The sequence below is a fragment of the Bos javanicus genome, chromosome 2 (genome assembly GCF_032452875.1).
Source record: "Bos javanicus breed banteng chromosome 2, ARS-OSU_banteng_1.0, whole genome shotgun sequence".
In the NCBI taxonomy this organism is placed as follows: domain Eukaryota; kingdom Metazoa; phylum Chordata; class Mammalia; order Artiodactyla; family Bovidae; genus Bos; species Bos javanicus.
In genome coordinates, this window is record NC_083869.1 from 130969308 (window position 1) to 130989486 (window position 20179).

The following is a 20179-nucleotide window of genomic DNA, read 5'->3' on the forward strand; positions in this document are numbered from 1 at the left end:
CTTTTAATGTATTTTTAGCTTGTATTTTAGGAATTGTTATCTATGACCACCACCACCCCCACTGCTTTCCCTCCCCTACAAAAGAATGAACAAATGATAGGAATTGTAATTTAATCACCTTTTCATCTCTCTCACCTCAGCAGAGCCTGCCAAGTCCCAGACACGGAAGCCTAAGTGTGGCAGAGGAGCCCACTGCTCCCGGAACGCCTACATGCTGGTTTATAGGCTGCAGACCCGGGAAAGGCCCGGCACGCCCATTCAGGTGCCAGGTATGCAGCTTTCAGGGTTACTTAAGGCAAAGGTTTCTGAATACCTTGCTCCAAGATCAATGATTAGAACAGGTGACCTTTATCTGTTATGATAGGTTGACTGTGTATATGGTAAGTGGTAAAAGTGCATATAATCATAAATTTGATTTAAAGTGATGAATTTTTAAAATAAAGGAGGCTTTCACAGAGCTATTCCACTGACCTCCTAAAGAAAAGCAAAAGCAATGAAAGAAATGCCCTTGGATAATAAGGACGAATTTAAAGAGCAGTTCCATTGTGTTTTGTTCAGCTTGTAAAGCAGTTGTGGGTTTAGCCACTTATAAATCTTCTAGGTTTAATTTTTTTAAAAAAAGGAAGAGCTGCTGCTTGCCTGAAGGCAGTCTTTAGTTGTCACTTTACCTAATACTGTGCTGTGCTCTGTGGCACCGTTTGTTTTGAGTGGCGTGTCTGAGCCATTGGGTGTTTCCAGTTGGCTGATACTATGGAGAAGCGGTTTGAGGAGCCCCTGGTGTTATCAGGGGCTGTCTTCAGCTTTACTTCTGCCTGCAGGCTGGAGGGCAACCGCAGTGGGAAGTTGCTGCCAAATCTCAACCAGCATTTGTTGTACTTGAGAGTTCAGCACGGTTCTTGGTCTTTGGAAAACAGGATAAAGGTTTTTCTGTCTTTTCTGTTCTGAATAGCCTTTCTTCAGGAGCTGGTGGATCGAGATAATTCCAAATTTGAGGAGTGGTGTGTGGAAATGGCCGAGATGCGTAAGCAGAGTGTGGATAAAGGAAAAGCCAAGCACGAAGAAGTTAAGGAGCTGTACCAAAGGTTACCTGCTGGAGCTGGTCTGTAAGATATTCTGGGACAGCACTGTTGCCATTAAGTGCCTTGTTTCTTTTATGTCCACAAATGTATATGAACAAACGTTCCTCTGCCCCTCCTTATTTATAACCCATTGATGCCAGCTGATGCCCTAACGCTTACTATGTAAACCAGCGTTAACTTAACGTGTAGCCTTCCGTATAACTCTTACCATGTACTTTTAAAAATGGGAAGCTCTTAATAAATTACGAGGTTTAGGTCAGCACTCTGCATATATGACTCTTACAGATATCTCTAATTTGTGAGACGTTAGCTTATTTTTAAAAGAAAAAATCTGATCAGGCTACAATGGAAGCAACTCGCCTAGTCTGTTTCCTTGCATGCTTTGTGCGCCAGCAGTATTAACAGGCATTTTTTCATATGAGTGCTCTTTTTATGGTACTGTTAGATTATTCTGAAATTGAATATCAAATCGTCTGAGGATAGGAAAGCTTTCTGCTGACACCTAATTTCTTAAGAATTATCCCACACAGTCCAGCTCATTCTTTTACTATGTATGTTTATTCAAGTTTATCTAATGCCTCATAAAGGAAACCTCAACCTTTTAAGGCTGGTATGCCATTTGTAATAATATATTTTCTGTCATTTCATAGGCAATTCCCCATACCCAATTCCTACCTAAAAAAGAGACAATTTCACTAATTTTAGAGAATAAATACTCAAGCATAATTGTACTTGTGGTTTTGTTGTTTTGATATCTCAGTTTTCCATTACTGGTATAACTTTAAGCAAAAAATGAATATCAAAGAATATCTCTCAAAAGTTCTGTCTGAACTGTACCTTAATTTGATTCTCAGCTTTCTTTGTAACTTGTTACTCTCACTCTGTTTCAAGAGTTGGGATTATCACAAAGAACTAGACTGACCTTAATTTTACTGGAAACAGTTTGGAAGTGAATGTGTAATTCACATCTCTAAATTTATTCAAAGGAATTGGTACCTCGAAATCTGTTTTCTGGACTTTGATCATAGCTTCCTGGATTCACAGGACAAGACAAAGGACTTACTGGGTCTATGAACTAGAGTGCTGGTTTTGAGTCACGCTTTAAAAGCTCGTGGTCCAAACATGTCACGTTTCAGATTTACACTGTACTCTCTTGGCTGTTTTCATTCCACCTATAAGAACCTGTACTTATGCTCTCCGAGTATGTATATATGTTATCAGTGCTCTTGCAGTTATGAGCTTTATTATTTTTCATATTTACAGTAAGCATACGTGGTAGAAAGTCCATGTTTTCCTAAAATACTGTCGATCTCAAAATTAATGACCATGGTTTTGTGCTGCCAATCAAATCTTGTTACGTTTTTTCCTAAGTCTTTGTGAACATATTAAAAGAAGGGTCATTTACTATAAAATATGAACCTCACCAGGAACCAGAACGCTTTTGGCCCTTTTTATTTAAATTGAAATAAATTATTTTTTAATAACCCTAAATTATCTCTAGGTAAATTCTTTAAGATATTTTTGATGCCGTGGTCTTTCTAGACTTCATCCCTTTTCAAAAGAAAAGTTCCTGTTAAAATCCAGGCATTTAAAACTGTATATAAATACCTTTGAACCATAGTATACATTTTCCTTTGGTAAATATTTTAATAGTTTTCTCACTTCATCAGATGCTGAGATTTTTATGCAGTGTGTTATCCCAACCTGACAGAGTTCTTCGTCCTGTTTGTTAGTTGATTACCCGTGCTTTGGAATCACAATAATAGAGAACATCTTTGAGAAACTGCCAAGAGTCTTTGTTTGGTGTAGACCCCAGTTAAGGAGACTCTTGGTAGAAATTGATATAGCTCTTCCAAGGTTCTTCTGATCTTCATATCTTGTATTGATAGCCTTGAAATTGCTAGAAGTTTAACCTATGGGAACTCTCCTTGGGAAAAGATTAGCTATGCTAAGACTTCTTTTTTGCTCTTTTGGATAGAGATCATTCATTACCATTATGTACTGTAAAATGCCCCAGTCATGTTACCTGTGCTGAGTCTTAAGGTCTCCACTTTTACATATTGTACAGATATACGATTAACTTTTCTGTATCTCTTTTCCTCCAACAAAGCTCAAAATGCTTCACATATCTTATCTTTTACATTCAGCAACATCCCTGTGAGGTAGGTGGAAGGCAGGTATTATTACCTTCATTTTACAAGTAAAAGATCTGAAGCATGGAGAGTTCAAGTGACTTGCTCAAGTTCAGTTTCTTGGTGGCAGAACTTGGACTCAGCTTGCGGTCCCGGGCTCTTCCTCTGCAGCTGTGTCAGAGCTGACCAATCAGTTGCGAGGCCCTCAGTTTGTGATATACAGTTTTAGCACAAATAAGGGATCCAACAGTTCTGAATTTTGTTTTTGTAAAAATTGAAATGTTTTACACTGAACTTAAAATGGAAGTTAGTTTTCAGACTTGTAAATTTCAGGGAAGTGTGAAATTGGTCAAAATGGGCTTTTGAGTTGAATTGTCTATCCCTCAGATCTCATCAGAAATAGTATCATAATACAAATACATAAATTCAACCTCTGTATGTTTTCTTCTATGTTTTATGCTGGGACTCACTGGAGATCTTTGTAAGTAATCAAAGCTGGCCCTTTATCTTTAATTTTGGCTTTTATGGAACTCTGGGGCTCCGTTTTCCCAAATTAAAACTCATTTTGAGGTGTCTGGCTGTATCTTAATTTTTCCAACTTTGGAATCGATACATTTGACTCTGGTGCACTTCATCCTAGAAGTTGCTTAACATAACTTAATTTCTTGAAATACATAATATGGATTTGTGTGGGGAAATCAACTACCTTTTAATCAATGTCAGTGTCATCTTGGATGAAGAAAAGTTCCGGTGTTTAAACGGACTTGTGCAGTTGTAGCTGAGTGAGGTTAATTTTTTAACTTAAGACCTAGTCAGACTTCTCATTTTAACTTTCAGTTGTGTATCACACGTGGATGATAAGTGTTTATGAAAATCACTATGGGAGTGAGGCTATGTGATTTGCGAGCTAGCTTCGAGTGTGGCTTGTCACCAAGCTTGGGTGTCCTGATCAGAGCTCTGCTGTGCTATCAAGCAAGACACTTCTCTCTGTGGAAGCCTCTTTTGTAGAATGTGGTTAATAATACCAGCCGATCTTACAGGGCCCCATGCACAGCTCCTGGAACTCAGTTGAGGGGTAGTTAAACGGTGCTTTGTGCTGTACTCATCAGACATCTTCCCTGAACAATGAGTCTTCTTGATTCTCCTAACTTTGGAAAGAGTTTGCATTGTCTTTTGAGGAAAATGAATGTCATTCAGTCAGAAGGCTATAAAAATACATAAGCTCTTTCCCTTGCTTTCTTCCTCAGAGCCCTATGAATTCGTCTCTCTTGAGTGGCTGCAGAAGTGGTTGGATGAGTCAACACCTACCAAGCCTATTGATAATCATGCTTGCCTGTGTTCCCACGACAAGCTTCATCCTGATAAAATATCGATTATGAAGAGAATATCTGAATATGCGGCTGACATTTTCTACAGTAGATATGGAGGAGGACCAAGACTAACTGGTAATTCAAGCTGTCTTCTCTACTTAAAAAGGAGCGCTGCATTAAGCCGTCATCATGATCTTTTTAAGCGTTTGTCTGTTTTCGGTGCTGGTCTCAGTTGTGGATGTGGGAGCGTCACTGCTCCTCCTGTGGTCTCCATGATCATTTGACTCAAACTGTGCTTAGACCTCATCTCCCGTGTACTTTGCAAAAAGGATCTGCTGCCTCAAGTATAAGTTAAGAAGCATTATACATGGTATATTTACGACATTAGAAAAGAAACTGATACTGCTTATTCAGTTTTGTTTTGTTTTCTGACAAGGCAGACAAAACAGGATACATTTGAGAAAGCCATCTAGTAGTGTTTTGTTATTTTATTCAGTACCCTTCACAGTATTGGTCTGGTTGATACCCACATGAAGGTCTTAAACAATTAACGTGACATTTAGAGTTGTCAGATACATTGATCACTCTCCCCTCATTTACAGCCTCCATTATTTGATGGTGGTCTGGCAAAACTTGCATCAAAATCTTGTAAAAGGTTTTACTTTGTGGCACAGACAGTCAAAGCACAGTATAACGTTTTATAACCGATGGTTCCTTATGCAGGATAGCCCTATTGCTGTCTTGATGTTTATGTCACCAAAATAATTTAGGACGCATACCAGGTTGCTGAATCGTCTGAATTAGTGACTTTGGGTTCACATTCTTGCTTGCTTCATGAAGTGCTGAAACCATTTCCATCACAGAAAACCTGTCTGAATACGCTGTCTTTTCTTCGGTCTCTGTCTCAGTGAAAGCCCTGTGTAAGGAGTGTGTAGTAGAACGTTGCCGTGTGCTGCGTCTGAAGAACCAACTAAACGAAGATTATAAAACTGTAAATAATCTGCTTAAAGCAACAGTGAAGAGGTATGTTAACATGGTGTATATTGTTTCATAGGCTAAAAACCAAGTAGCTTATCATTTATGAATAATAGAGACTTGGGTTCTTCGGAAGAAAGAAGGCAATGAGTGATCAGGCATGCCAGATTAAATTTCGCAGTGATCGCCGCTGAGGCAAAGATAGAGCTGGGTGGCAGCCCTCCTGGCTGTATTCCATCCATTATAAAAGGTGGAAGCAGAGGTGTGGGTCTGAGGCCTAAACAACCCAAGGCCCGGTGCTCGCCTTTGTCATGGAATCAGGAAATGCTAATGTTGGAAAACCATTCTAACTGGCCTTAGGGTGTCCCCTTGAGAGAGGCTGAAGTAAGAATGTTAACAAACTGCACATCTGATTACCTGTAATTTAGTAGTGAGGAGTAAAAATGGCCAAAATAGGTTAAAAAAGTATAAATGCACAGAAGCAAATATTGAACTTTTGATTCAGTTTTGTTGTGATCTTTATAAGGAAAGGAGGGAGAAGGATATTAAGAACGTTGCCTGCATAATTTTGCATTCTCTCTTTATTCCACAGCAGTGATGGATTTTGGGTGGGGAAGTCCTCCTTACGCAGTTGGCGCCAGCTGGCTCTTGAACAGCTTGATGAGCAAGATGGCGATGCAGACCAAAGCAACGGGAAAATGAATGGCAACACCTTGAATAAAGGTACTGTTTATCAATAAAACCTGTTTGTAGGTGGCTGTGAATTATACCACAATTGTAAGCACTTGTTTGTGGTAAAATTGTTTTGGGGCTTCCCTGATGACAGTCAAGAATATGCCTGCAATACAGGAGACCTGGGTTTGATCCCTGGGTCAGAGAGATCCCCTGGAGAAGGGAATGGCTACCCACACCAGTATTCTTGCCTGGAGAATCGCATGGACAGAGGAGCCTGGCAGACTATGCAGTCCATGGGGTCGCAAAGAGTCAGACACGACTGAGCGACTAACACTTACACCTTCAAAATTGTTTTAATTCCTTCCATGTAATGCCTAAAGCGCTCAAAAATGTCTCAGAACAAGTAAAAGATTGTAAGCTATTTAAAGTGAGCAAGGGGCACTACTCATAACCTGACCTGCTGTGGGCTCTGGGTCTCTCTAATTAGTCCCAAGAAAAATTATTTTAAATTTTGCTCCAGCTAAAGTTTTTAAGAAAAGTCTGTTGCAAATTGCCCAATGTATAGTTTATTAGCCATACTGGAAGACTGAGTGTGTTAAGTGATTGACCTTGAACTTCTGCATTTTTCATCCAGGAGAAAATGCAGGTTTTGAATAGCATTTTACTTATAAATTCTTTGGATATTTCTGAAGTTATGCTTGTAAATAGGAAAATACATTAATGTCAGTCAATGACTCAGTTTAATTTTGTAATCAGTATTTTATAAGATATGGGGAGTTAAGGCATTAAAACCTTTTAACTTTAAAATAGAAATTGTTTGAACAGTTTATTAATTGAGAGATACAATTAGTGATCCATAAGAAATTATTTCATTTAACTTTTATCTCCAGATATTAGTATTTATCTACATATATTTTTACTTATTTTTACCTACATATATTTTTATTGTTTTAATATTCTTAATCTTTTACTGAATTATTCTGTATTTACTGCATTTGAATATTTGTGTCATTTTATTTGGTATGGGACTTCTCATGTCACTGCCTTTTCTTTTTAAGAATATAAAAACAGTAGAAAGGGAAAATAACTCAGTCTTACCCGACTCTTTGCGACCCCATGTAGTCCATGGAATTTTCCAGGCCAGAATACTAGAGTGGGTAGCCTTTCTCTTTTCCAGGAGATCTTCCCTACCCAGGGATCGAACCCGGGTCTCCCACATTGCAAGTGGATTCTTTACCAGCTGAGCCACAAGGGAAGCCCAGGAATTCTGGAGTGGGTAGCCTATCCCTTCTCCAGCAGATCTTCCCGACCCAGGAATCAACCCGGGGTCTCCCGTATTGCAGGCGGGTTATTTACCAATTGAGCTATCAGGGAAGCCCAAAGCCACTATTAATTTTAAACTGTGATTTTTTTTTTTAATATTTAAAAATTTGAAGAGTGTTTTTCTTTTGGTCAGTGTACTTTATTGTGCTGTATACTTCATGAAGTTAACATTAGTTTCAGTTTTATTTTGTATTGTTTTTGAAAAGATAGTTTTAAATATAGTTAATGTATTATAACAATTATATATTGTATATGACTTTTACATTGTATGTCACTGTGCTGTATACTTGAAACTTCCATAAAGTTGTACATCAACTACTTCATTAAAAACAAAGATCGAAAACATTACTTTTAATGTGTCATGTGACCCAGGGTATTAACTATCTTGTGTTCTTTCAAGCCTTTTTATATGTATCAGCGATCTTTCCTTTTTTTTTTTTTTTCCTTTTTTTTCCACATTAAAGTATATTTGACTTGCTGTCTTGTGTTAGTTTCTTGGGTACAGCAGAGTGATTCAGTCACACACATGCAGCATTCTTCCTCATATTATTTTCCATGGCGGTTCATCACAGGATGTTGAGTATGGTTCCCTGTACTGAACAGTAGGAACTAGTTGGTTATCCATTTCACATATATAAGCTTGGTCTGATAATCCCAAACGCCGAGCCCCATGCCTCTCCCACCTTTCTTCCCTTGGGCAGCCGCCATGTGTTCTCTAGGTCCCTAATTCCCTTTCCGTTTCATGCATTGGTGTCCCCTTTGGGGCTCCAGTGAACCTTCATTTTAAGTAAAGTTTGATGCCATAATAGAAAATGCCTTGGTGTCCTAGATGGAAAACATCTTCATGTTGCTTTCAGAGTAATAAAATGCTTCTCATCTCCCCCTTCCTCCATTCAAAGATGTTAAAAGCTTGAAGCGAGGTAGAAGTAACAAAGTCTTTCTACCAGATATCCCTGTAAATAGTGGGTTTTCAGAATGATGCTTCCATTGGCACAGTTGTGGATCTTACTTTACAAAGACATTCAGTGTTTTAAAATCTAGCGACTAAATTTCATTGAATGCATATATTTATACATTGAATATATATGTGTATATATAAAATATACATTGCATGTGTATATATAAGTTGAACGTAATATACATTGAATATGTAGTATATATTGAATGTATATATGTAATATACATTGAATGTGTGTGTATATATATATATAGAATGTATATATTTATTTATTTAACTTATTTCAGCTTTTTACAATTAGTTTGTAAACACAGATGCAGTACCTGCTTCTCTGCCTAATTTCCACAGTGTGTGACCCAGATTGAGAAACAGACAGGAGAGTTACCTGGTCACGTGTTTTTGCCCATTTTTCCACTTGAACCTTTTTTTTCCTACTTGACCTTTTTAATGACTAATTAATAAATTTTAATTTATTAATTTAATTTTAAGTAAATGTTCTTTATATATGTTAAGTGTATCAAAAGTGTGTTGTGTGCTTAACCTGGAAAATCCACGCACCACTATTGTGTAATCCGTTGGTCTTAGGACTTGTCTTACGTGATCCTGTTCCCTGGTACACACAGCTACAAATTGACAGTTGGGACAGTGTCGACAAGTGGGCAGAGCAGCCATTGTAAGAGAACTGGCAACAGGAAAAGGAGTGTTTTAATTATGTGTATTTAGCATCAAAGGTTGAATCCTTATTTCGTTAGCCTTCTAAAGCTTTGTCTCGTTGCCCTAAAGAATCGATGGATGAAAGTAACATGACATGTATATGATTGTCCTGGTTTATGACACAGTATTCTACGTACGTAGATTAGAATTAATGGAAAGACAGATGAGCTGTTTTTCAGTTTGAAAAAAAATGCATATTACGTAACCCAAATCTTTAAAAAGTAAAACTGCCATTCAGAAATTGTTCTTTCCTTTTAAGGGAAAGATGAAACACTTCTTAGCTCAACTGTCAGAATCAGCCGGGTCTGATTTTAGAATGTTTTAAAGTTTTCTGTTTGAAGCTGTGTAGAGTAGTGTCTTCGCTCCTTTTAACTTTAAATGTAGCAGCTAGAGGAGTTACTCTGTGTATGTCTTTTGATTAGATGAATCAAAGGAAGAAAGAAAGGAGGACGAGGAGGAATTGAATTTCAATGAAGACATTCTGTGCCCACATGGTAAGCCAAAGTGTCAGACTTCCTCTGTTAGTGTTTAGCATATCATAAATATTTTGTTAACAATATTTCCTGCTCAGAGATTAGGCCCTGATGTGGAAGGCATGGCAGAGTTAGTGGCTTTCTGAACTGGCCGTGACCTGGTGGTTCTGTTCTTGCTCTCTCTTCAGCGGCTAGCTTCTGTGGCCTGCCTTCACGCCAGTGCCTCTCACACCTTTTCCTTTCTCCTCACAAGAAAAATTGTAAATAATACAAGATAGAATTTCCCTGTATTTTAGAGGGGAAAATTTGTCACTTGTCACATTGAAGGGCTTTCTGAGCTTGAAGGAGGATTTCAGTTATTTCCCATTTCTGTGTCTATGTCATTATCCAGATGTGAACACTTTGAAGGCAGCATTTTTACTTTCTCCTCATGACTGTTTCTGGTTTAGTGTCTTAGACATTGATTGGCTAGCTACTGCGTACTATGTATACTCTCGGTTTCCCAGTCTTTATTAATCCTGTGCATTTGTTCATGTATGTATTTGGTTTTAGTGAGAGCCCACTTGTAATAGATGAGTTTGTTTGATTTTTCTTTGGAGAGGGACTCCTTGTATATACCGTATGGTTTCCCATTGTCAGCACTCTGAAAGCCAGAAAGGTATCTCCTTCTCCAAGCCTTCTACTGAATGGGTTCCCCACTGACTCTCCCTTCTTTCCTCTCCCCCTCCCTCCCTCCCCTGGGAAAAACTGGCCGCAGAGACACTCGGATGTCAGTGGTGAATCTCTTAACCCCTGTTGGCATTTCTGGTTATGTGCTAACATATTGAGAATACTCCGAATTCTTTTTTTTGATTGACGTATAGTTAATTTATTGTGTTGTTACTTTTATGTGTACAGCAAACTGGTTCTGCATATGTGAACATGCCCATATATATTCTTTTTCATTATGGGTTACTGTAAGACACTGAGTATAGTTCCCTGCGCTTACTGTTTATCCAGTTTATATGTAGTAGCATGTATTGCTGGTCTCAAACTCCTTATTTATCCTCCCTCTGCCCTCCCCTTTGGTAACCAGAAGTTTTATTGCCTGTGTCTGTGAGTCTGTTTGTTAAATAAGTTGGTTGTGTATTTTTTATATTCCACATGAGTGGTATCATAATACCTGTCCATCTGACTCCCTTAATACGACAACCTCTGGGCCCATCTGTGTTGCTACGATGGCCTTATTTCACTCTTCATGTTTGGCTGTGCTGGGTCTTCATTGCGGCGCTCAGGCTCCCATTGCAGTGGCTTGTGTCCTTGGGAGCACAGGCTGTGGGCGCACGGGCTTCCGTAGTTGTGGCTCTCAGGCTCTAGATCGCAGGCCCAGTAGTTTTGGCGAGTGGGCTTTGTTGCTCCAAGGCACATGGAGTCTTCCTGGACCAGGGATCGAACCCACGTCTCCCGCACTGGCAGTGGATTCTGATCCACCGCACCATCAGAGAAGGCCTGTTTCATCTTTTTTTTATGACTGGGATGAATCAATTCCTTATATTAGTTCTTCATTGCCTCATTAGGAACCCATACTTGATGCCTAACCCTTGCCCTCATTCACACCTTATTTTTTCTCTTTTGATTGCACTGCACAGCGTGCACAGTCTTAGTTCCCCGACCAAGGATCAAACCTTTGCCCCCTGCATTGAACTCGCAAAGTCTTAATCAGTGGACAGCCAGGGAAGTCCCTAAATCAGTGATTTTGTTAATGAAGAGTCCTTGGTGATGGTGATAGTAGTTGTCACATGAGTGCCACTTCATGCCTTTCTAGACACAAACTCACTGCCTCCCGTGCAGGAGATGCAGGTGCGTTCCCTGGGTCTGAAAGATCCCCTGGAGGAAGAAATGGCAACCCACTCCAGTATTCTTGCCTGGGGAATTGCGTGGACAGAGGAGCCTGGCAGGTTACAGTGCATGAGGTGGCAAAGAGTCAGACACAGTTGATGCGTTACTAGAGCACAGTAGGAACACAAGTTTGAAGGCAGATGTGTAACCCTGAATGGCAGACAGATTAAGTAAGCCCTAGAGGAAGGTGATACGAACAGCCAGGAGTAAATTAGCTTTTCTCCTGGTGCTTTCATATCAACTCTTTTTTTTTTTTTAACCTTTTGCTGTAGAGTTGCACACAGCATAAGTGCTTCCATTTTGAGTGTTGAGGAATCTGTAGTTAAACACTAAGTTTCCGTGCTCGATGCTGCTTAGCAGGGTGAAATGGTGCCAGAACACCGATTGTCTTCCTCCCTCGCGCACTGACATTTGCTCTCAGCCCACCTCTCTCATCTTGTCATTTCAGTTTTACAGCTTTGACTAGGAAGCATGGCAGAGCTGCGTGTGATTTCAGGACTTGTGCCATGCCCCTCAGCTTGTCAGAAACGGTACATGAGCTTTTTTTTTTTGGATCTTCTAGCTTGATCTGCAGCCCAGTGCCATTTGGTTGCTGCACCTTGTTATCTCGAGTTTAAAAAGCACCGTCTCAGTTCTTGCTTTTGTGGATAGCACCTCTCAGTGTACCATGTCCATGGCAGCAGGTTTTTCAGCTGCAGGATGTGGAACCTTACTGAGAACCCACCCCTCAGTGGAGTTACATTTAGGCTTGTTTCTGAGCTGTGGTCTTGGTCGTCGTAGCACTGAAGCAGTAAGATGATGGTTGGGCATTTGTTGAGTGTTGTGCCCAGGAGTTTTCTAAGTGTGTAGATATTCACTCACTGCTGGATTATTATTATACTGCTTCTGCTGATGAATAAGCAAACTGAGGCATAGAGAGGTGAGTCATTCGCTAAAGGTCACCACACTTGATGGTTAGTTTCTCCCTAGTTGTGTAATCAGAAATTCTTTTCCTTTAAAATTTGAAGGACTTAATGGATCTTTCAATGTACTGTTTGTCCAAAGCCCTTCATAGACAGTTTTTGTCCCTTCCACCTCTGGCAGCTAATAAGATCTCTGTCCACAGCCCTGGGACACTTCCCCCTGTGCAGGTCCCAACGCGTGTAGCATGTGAGGTGCCCTGCGGATGCCTCACACATGTGCAGTGTGAGGGGCCCCAGGTTTCCTCATTTGGTGTCCCCATGGGGCTGTTTCACTGCAGAATTCTCAATTTCATTATCTCCTCTCGGGCTTCTCAGATTTCTCCATAAGCATCTTTCCTCCTTCTGCCTGGAAACTGCAGAGCCGACTGTCACCTCAGGGTTACAGAGAAGAGGGCTTGGAACCTCTGCCTTCTGTATGAAGCCTTCACTCAGCCGCATGCACCTCAGTGTGCTGCCTCACGTCTCCGCTTTGCGTCCCCAGAGGCCCCTGGTTTTGTGCCATCAGAGCAGCTTGTGTCTTTTGTGGGTAGAGGGGGGCAGGTATCTGTAGAACGTATAGAAGAGGGAGCCAGAATTTTAACCGTCTCTTAAACAGACTGTAATCTGTTCCCTTCCGAGTACCCCAATTTCCTGGGTTTGTGGGGGCAGTTCTGTAGTGTTGTAAATCTATTTGCTTCTTGACTTTCGTCGATTTAGAGTTCATTTTTCTGACATCTCATCCATCCACCTTCTAACCTCCTATAATATCTGTTGCTGTTGCCTCTGTTCTTTTTTATCCTTCATTATGATTTTATGTCTTTCAGTAAAGATCCCTGTTACTGTGGTTTTAATGTCATTTTAAAACATCATTTTTATCTAGAAATCCTTGTTTGAATTTTCATACTCTAAAGCTTGCGTATATTTATCACGGATTTTATGTGAACTAATCACGGATTACATTCCGTTGGGTGGTTTACTGCTGTCTCAGAGTTCAGCATTTACTGCGGATATTCCAAATCCATCAGGCTGTCTTATCCATTTCATTCTACATTTATTTAACAGTTAACCTTCCTTGTTAACTTACGTTGTTTATTACACTTGTTTACTAAGGAGCTGAGCAGTTTTTTAATTAATCTTTTTTCTTTTTTAACAAATTCTTAGGATGTTCTGTGACCCAAAATATTAGGGTTTGAACTAGATTTTGTCAGGGAGGAGATTTATCCAGAATCTAAAGTCATTGTTAACTAGATTTCTATTTTTACCAGAAGAATCTTTGGGGATTACATTATCCTGATATGTTTGGTGAATTAAATCTCTCATGACTCGTTTGATCCTTGTATTCAGAGATGTTGCTTACAAAATGAATTTATTTTATTGGCTTTCTCTTAAGATTTAAGAGAGTGTTACATATTGCAGGATACAAGTCTGATTTCTAAAAATTCATGTCTTGAGTAAAAGTTCATTTTTAGGTTTAACAATATCCAGATATATTAAATCATGATATGTTAATATGAACCTAAATTTAGAAGCATAGCTAGGGGTAGAGCAAAGCACTTTATTAACCAATTTCTGACTGTAGTATATTAGAAGACTTTGCTGACTTTTTAAATAAACTTGAGTTATTTTTTTTAATTACCTGAGAAATGCACATGCAACATTATAGCCAGTCATAAAGTAAAAGCACCCTTACCCAAAAGAGAGGCAGTGTAGACTCCAGAGCCTGTGGAATCCTATTTAAAATATGTGTTTGTATTATCGTTTCCTTCATTCTCTCTCCCTTTCTGAACCAGATTTGTTTATACCATATATATGCAGAGGAAGGGTACTTTTAATAAAAAAGAAACCACTTTAAAAAGTGTAATTGCCTTGGAATTATTTTTAAATTAGTTATAGAAGTCTGCTTTAATCTTTTTTATAGCTGTATTATATTTCACCATAAAGGTGTACTAAATTGAAATCTGATTATCCAGTTAGTGTTTAAAATAATAATAATAAATTCCATAAAAGAAAATAATAAAACAATTAAATTTAAAAATAATAATAAATTCCATAATTCTGTCTGAGGGTAAGCATTTTAAAGTAAGTTTTCATAACCTCAGAGGAAAAATTTGTTAACCTACTCTTCAGAAATAAAGTTAATTTTTACGTTGTGACCTATTTTCTCTAGTAGTAAATATATTAAAGCAGTGTAATCTTTTCTTAGGATTAATCAGAGCTCACTAAGAGGAAGTGATGCGTGGAAGTTAAGAAGATGAATTTTGAGGCATTAGAAACTATGGAGTTTAGATGAGACAGATCTGGTTTTTATATCCCAGCTTTGTTATTCACCAATTGTGGTGACCCTTAGTGTATTAATTTCTCTGATTCTTGATTTATTTATTATGGAAAATACATAAAGCAAAAGAATTAAGATAGTGCATTTAGAAAGCCCTTGGCTTTCTAACTCTTATTAAACTTGTAGGTATCTTGCCAGTGGCAGTAGAAACACAGTTTCCTTTGGAACCTTAAAGAATTTTTTTGGGTAGTGAACCAAAAAGGTCCATGTATGCACTTCACTGTCTGCTGGGAACAGCTGAAGCAGCAGAACTAGACCCACAGAACGAATGAGGGATAGAGTGGGGAGAACGGCCCTGGAATGCTGGAAGCATCCATGTGAGCAGTAGATCGAGGTGGGCTGATGAGGCTCAGGGTCACTGCCGTGTGGATGTTGCTGTGATCTGAGGAAGGGAAGGTGCTCTGCTTATTTCTCCTCTTCTCGGTTTCTAAAGATCCTCAGGATTCAGGTGTTTGCAGTAGTAACAGCGAAGCAACTGGGTATTGACTGGAGAGGGTCTTCCAGCTTAACAGTAGATGGCTTCACTATTTAACTGTCAGGGTCACACAACATTGAAAACAGCATTTTGGTTCAGGGTGAATTTAGTAAAGTAATAAGACAAAATGGGAGAAAATGCGTTCTGCAGCAAATTGTGCTGTTTGAATGCAGGTGGAGATGAAATGCTGTTGGACAGCCTCCACAGTGGCACCCCAGAACCTCTGGAAGCCCTTTTATTGCTTCCTTCACTGGCAGGAAGAAAGACCTAGATTAAGGACAAAGGAATGGCTAGCTCCTTTAGAATTAGATGAAACTAAAAATTTAGAGATTTTGAAATTGGAGAGAGAGAGAAAATTACAGCACTTTGGAACAGAAGGATAAGAAGCGCTACAAATTTGTATTAAGTAGATTTTTGCAGGGTATATATTAACTTTTTTTTCAAACTCCCCCCCGCCCCTTTTTTTTCTTTTTGACCTAGGCGAGTTATGCATATCAGAAAATGAAAGAAGGCTTGTTTCTAAAGAGGCTTGGAGCAAACTGCAGCAGTACTTTCCAAAGGCTCCCGAATTTCCAAGTTACAAAGAGTGCTGTTCGCAGTGCAAGGTGCATGCCGCCCGCGGTCCTGACAGCTGTGGAAGTCACGTGTCTCCTCCCTGGATTGATTTTCCAGGAGAACTGACATTGCACTTTGAGTGGAGGTGTGGGGAGGCGGCAGGTCCTGTGCTGTCAGCTGGAGATGGTTGATCGCTTCCTGCTTGGTTCTCTTTCAGATTTTAGAAAGAGAAGGGGAAGAAAATGAAGCCTTACATAAGATGATTGCAAATGAGCAGAAAACTTCTCTTCCAAATTTGTTCCAGGACAAAAACAGACCGTGTCTCAGTAACTGGCCAGAGGTATAATGATTCCCACAAAGGGGCAGAGTCCATCTCATCTTTGTAAGGCCCTTGCCAAGTTGCTGAGTGAACAGTGCTTTCAGAATAATGAGATCGTCTCCATTTCTTACATTTGTATAGTTTTCTAAGCTGGAGGATTCGACTCTTCCTCGTGGTTGCTTGGTAGAGGGTTCTATTTCCATTTTATTTACAAGACTTTAAGGGGCAAACCCACAGTTATATGGAGACATTTTCTGTATAGGATTTAGGTTAAGAATGCAGTGAATTAAGAGATACTTGTGTCTGATTTTTCTGTTCCAGGAAACAGATGTGCTCTACATTGTGTCCCAGTTCTTTGTAGAAGAGTGGCGAAAATTTGTCAGGTAGATACCAAAGGTTACCTATTTCCCTTTTTTTATTTTTGATTACAGTATTTTTAATTCATGAGTTATAATCATGGTACCTTACCTTTTACTATAATTGCCTATACTGAAAGCTTTTTTTCCTGAGAATTTAAATGAATAATCCTAAGAAGTACGTTTAATTATTAATATCCTTGAAAAATGTCTGTAATTTTAAAATAATCATAAAAAATGCTCTCTTCAGTCATGCCATAGTGAAGTATATTGATCGTCCTTTGCTCATTTGAGTAGGAAACCTACCAGGTGCAGTCCTGTGTCATCGGTCGGAAATAGCGCTCTCCTGTGTCCCCATGGGGGCCTCATGTTTACATTTGCTTCCATGACCAAAGAAGATTCTAAACTGTGAGTTTCTTCTCTTCATGCGATGTTTGTTTCTGATGATTAATAGAATGTGTTTAGGAAATGTCTCGTCTGACATAGTCTATTTTAAGAACTAATCTTTTCTTGAATTGTGGGGTTATTTCCTCTGGTATAACCAGAGGTTGGCTTGTCTTTTTTTTTTTTTTTTAAAGACTGCTTCTTGTGCTCGCTTTGGCAGCACATAGACTAGAAAAAAAGACTGCTTTTCCATAAAAGTCGGGAGGCTGCCTGAGGCTACTTGCCCTTACTTCTCCCCTCTCCTTCCTGAGCCCTGCTTTCTCCTTAGAAATTGCTGGGACCCAGGACAGTGTCTCTAGGTCACGTCCTTACCCTCTGTAGCTAACTTCTTTGCTCAACTTTGGCTTTTGAGGTTTAGCCCTGTTGATTCGTGTGACTCCAGTATATTTACTTTCACTGCTTTTTTTCATACAAAAGAAAGTTAGAGCATTCTTTTATTTGAAAAACTACCATTGCTGTTGGTGTAGCTTTTCCTTCTCAATTTCTTTGTATTGAATAGTGGTTTGGATAGTTTTGGTTTACAGATGGATTCTGTCCTTGTGTCTTAACGCATGTTGTGTTTTTTTGCACAGTATAGCTCTCATATGGCCCAGTGAGTGGCAGATGATACAAAAGCTCTTTGTTGTGGATCATGTAATTAAAATCACGAGAACTGAAGGAGGAGATGCACACCCTTCAGAAACACAGTATATTTCTGAGCCTAGTAAGTATTCATATCACTCTTGGTTTATGTAGTTAAAAGTCACAATTTTAACGGGGAGGCAAAGAATATGCCAGTATTGTATTCTTTACTTAAAGATCTCGTGGTGGTCCATTCTATATTCCTTAGATGGAAAGTATCATATAATGACCATACAAATATTTTTGACAGTAAAAATTTACTTATTTGCATATAATAAAATATAGCCATTAAAAAATAAGAGTAGTAGTTTGCTAAATACTCTCTGGTAACTTTGAAATGTTCCTTTAGATCTTTCATTCTTTTGGTAGTAATTCCTCAGCTACTGGTATTTTCTGGTTTTACCTTTTTTTAAAAAAAACTTTTTTTCTTCTTAGAACTCTGTCCAGAATGTCGAGAAGGCTTATTGTGTCAACAGCAGAGGGACCTGCGTGAATACACTCAAGCTACCATCTATGTCCATAAAGTTGTGGATAATAAGAAGGTACCAGTCCCTCTTGTGGCCATAACTAGTAATAATCAAGCTTGCTTTTTGACTTGTTTGATTTTCACTGAATATTGCCTGGAGTTCCTTTGAAGGGTGGAGCCATTGAACTGGAATGGAAAAGGAATCGTTACATAAATTTATGTGGATCTGTTGTTCGATCACTAAGTCATGTTCAACTCTTTGTGGCCCCATGGACTGCAGCACGCCAGGCTTCCCTGTCCTTCACTGTCTCCTAGAGTTTGCTCAAACCCATATCCATTGATTAGGTGATGCCATCCAACCATCTCATCCGGTCGTCCCTTTCTCCTCCTGCCCTTAATCTTTCCCTGCATCAGGGTCTTTTCCAATGAGTCGGCTCTTAGCATCAGGTGGGCAAAGTATTGGAGCTTTAGCATCAGTCCTTCCAGTGAATATTCAGGATTGATTTCCTTTAGGGTTGACAGGTTTGATCTCTTTGCAGTCCAAGGGAGTCTGAGAGTCTTCTTCAGCACCACAATTCAAAAACATCAATTCTTCTTTATGATCCAACTCTCAAATCTATACATGACTACTGGAAAAAACCATAGCTTTGACTATATGGATCTTTGTTGGCAAAGTGATGTCTCTGCTTTTTAATACAGTGTCTAGGTTTGCCATAGCTTTTCTTCCAAGGACCCAGTGTCTTTTAATTTCATGGCTGCAGTCACTAAAATCTGTTACTGTTTCCACATTTTCCCCATCTGTTTGCCATGAAGTGATGGGACCAGATGCCATGATCTTTGTTTTCTGAACGTTGAGTTTTAAGCCAGTTTTTTCAGTCTCCTCTTTCATTCTCATCAAGAGGTTCTGTAGTTCCTCTTTGCTTTCTGCCTTTAGAGTGGTATCATCTGCATATCTGAGGTTGTGGTTGTTTCTCTCGGCAATCTTGATTCCAGCTTGTGATTCATCCAGCCCAGCATTTCCATGATGTACTCTGCATATAAGTTAAATAAGCAGGGTGACAGTACACAGCTTTGACGTACTCCTTTCTCAATTCTGAACCATTCTGTTGTTCCATATCCTGTTCTAACTGTTGCTTCTTGTCCTGCATACAAGTTTGTCAAGAGGTGGGTAAGTGATCTGGTATTCCCATCTCCTGAAGAATTGTCCACAGTTTGTTGTGATCCACAAGGTCAAAGGTGTGGTCAATAAAACAGTGTGGTGTAGTCAGTAAAGCAGAAGTGGATGTTTTTCTGGAAGTCTCACTTTTTATTTGATCCAGCGGATGTTGGCAATTTGATCTATGGTTCCTCTGCCTTTTCTAAATCCAGCTTGTACATCTGAAATTTCTCGGTTCATATACTTTGAAGCCTAACTTGAAGGATTTTGAACATTACCTTGCTAGTGTGTGAAATGAGTTCAGTGTACAGTAATTTGGACATTCTTTGTCATTACTTTTCATTGGAAATTAAATAAAAACTGACCTTTTCCAGTCCTGTGGCCACTGCTGAAGTGAAATGAAGTAAAGTTGCTCAATTGTGTTGGACTCTTTGCAGTCCTGTGGACTGTAGCCTACCAGGTTCCTTTATCCATGGGATTTTCCAGGCAAGAATGCTGAAGTGGGTTGGCATTTCCTTCTCCAGAGGATCTTCCTGACCCAGGGATCGAATGCAGGTCTCCCTCATTGTAGGCAGACGCTTTACTGTCTAAGCCACCAGGGAAGTTTACTGGCATATTGTGTGCAGCACTTTAACAGCATCATCTTTTAGGATTTTAAATAGCTCAGCTGGAGTTCCATCACCTTCTCTAGCTTTGTTCATAGTAATGCTTCCTAAGGTCCACTTGACTTCACACTCCAGGGTATCTGGCTCTAGGTGAGTGACCACACCATCATGGTTATCCAGAACATTAAAAATTTTTTAAAGTTCTTCTGTGTATTCTTGCCATCTCTTCTTAATCTCTTCTGCTTCTGTTAAGTCCTTGGCCTTTTATGTCCCTTATTGTGCCCATCTTTGCTTGAAATCTTCCCTTGGTATCTCTAGTCTTTCCCATTCTATTGTTTTCTTCTATTTGTTTGCAGTGTTCACTTAAGAAGACTTTTCTTATGTGGGTC

The 20179-nt window shown here is 39.3% G+C and overlaps 1 protein-coding gene across 5 annotated transcripts in view; it reads left to right on the forward strand.

Annotated features, from left to right (window-relative positions):
- The window catches only part of USP48 (ubiquitin specific peptidase 48), a 72874-nt gene that overhangs the window by 38632 nt on the left and 14063 nt on the right, over positions 1-20179 (forward strand). For 2 of the 5 annotated variants that reach the window (XM_061394094.1, XM_061394130.1), the window contains exons 10-21: positions 141-269; positions 950-1099; positions 4459-4656; positions 5430-5544; positions 6089-6219; positions 9589-9660; positions 15749-15873; positions 16041-16163; positions 16464-16525; positions 16796-16906; positions 17515-17645; positions 17999-18105. In XM_061394094.1, the coding sequence (XP_061250078.1) occupies positions 141-269; positions 950-1099; positions 4459-4656; positions 5430-5544; positions 6089-6219; positions 9589-9660; positions 15749-15873; positions 16041-16163; positions 16464-16525; positions 16796-16906; positions 17515-17645; positions 17999-18105 (1454 nt within the window). The remainder of the gene's footprint in view (positions 1-140; positions 270-949; positions 1100-4458; positions 4657-5429; positions 5545-6088; positions 6220-9588; positions 9661-15748; positions 15874-16040; positions 16164-16463; positions 16526-16795; positions 16907-17514; positions 17646-17998; positions 18106-20179) is intronic. The other 3 variants (XM_061394103.1, XM_061394121.1, XM_061394110.1) reach the window with 3 other exon arrangements.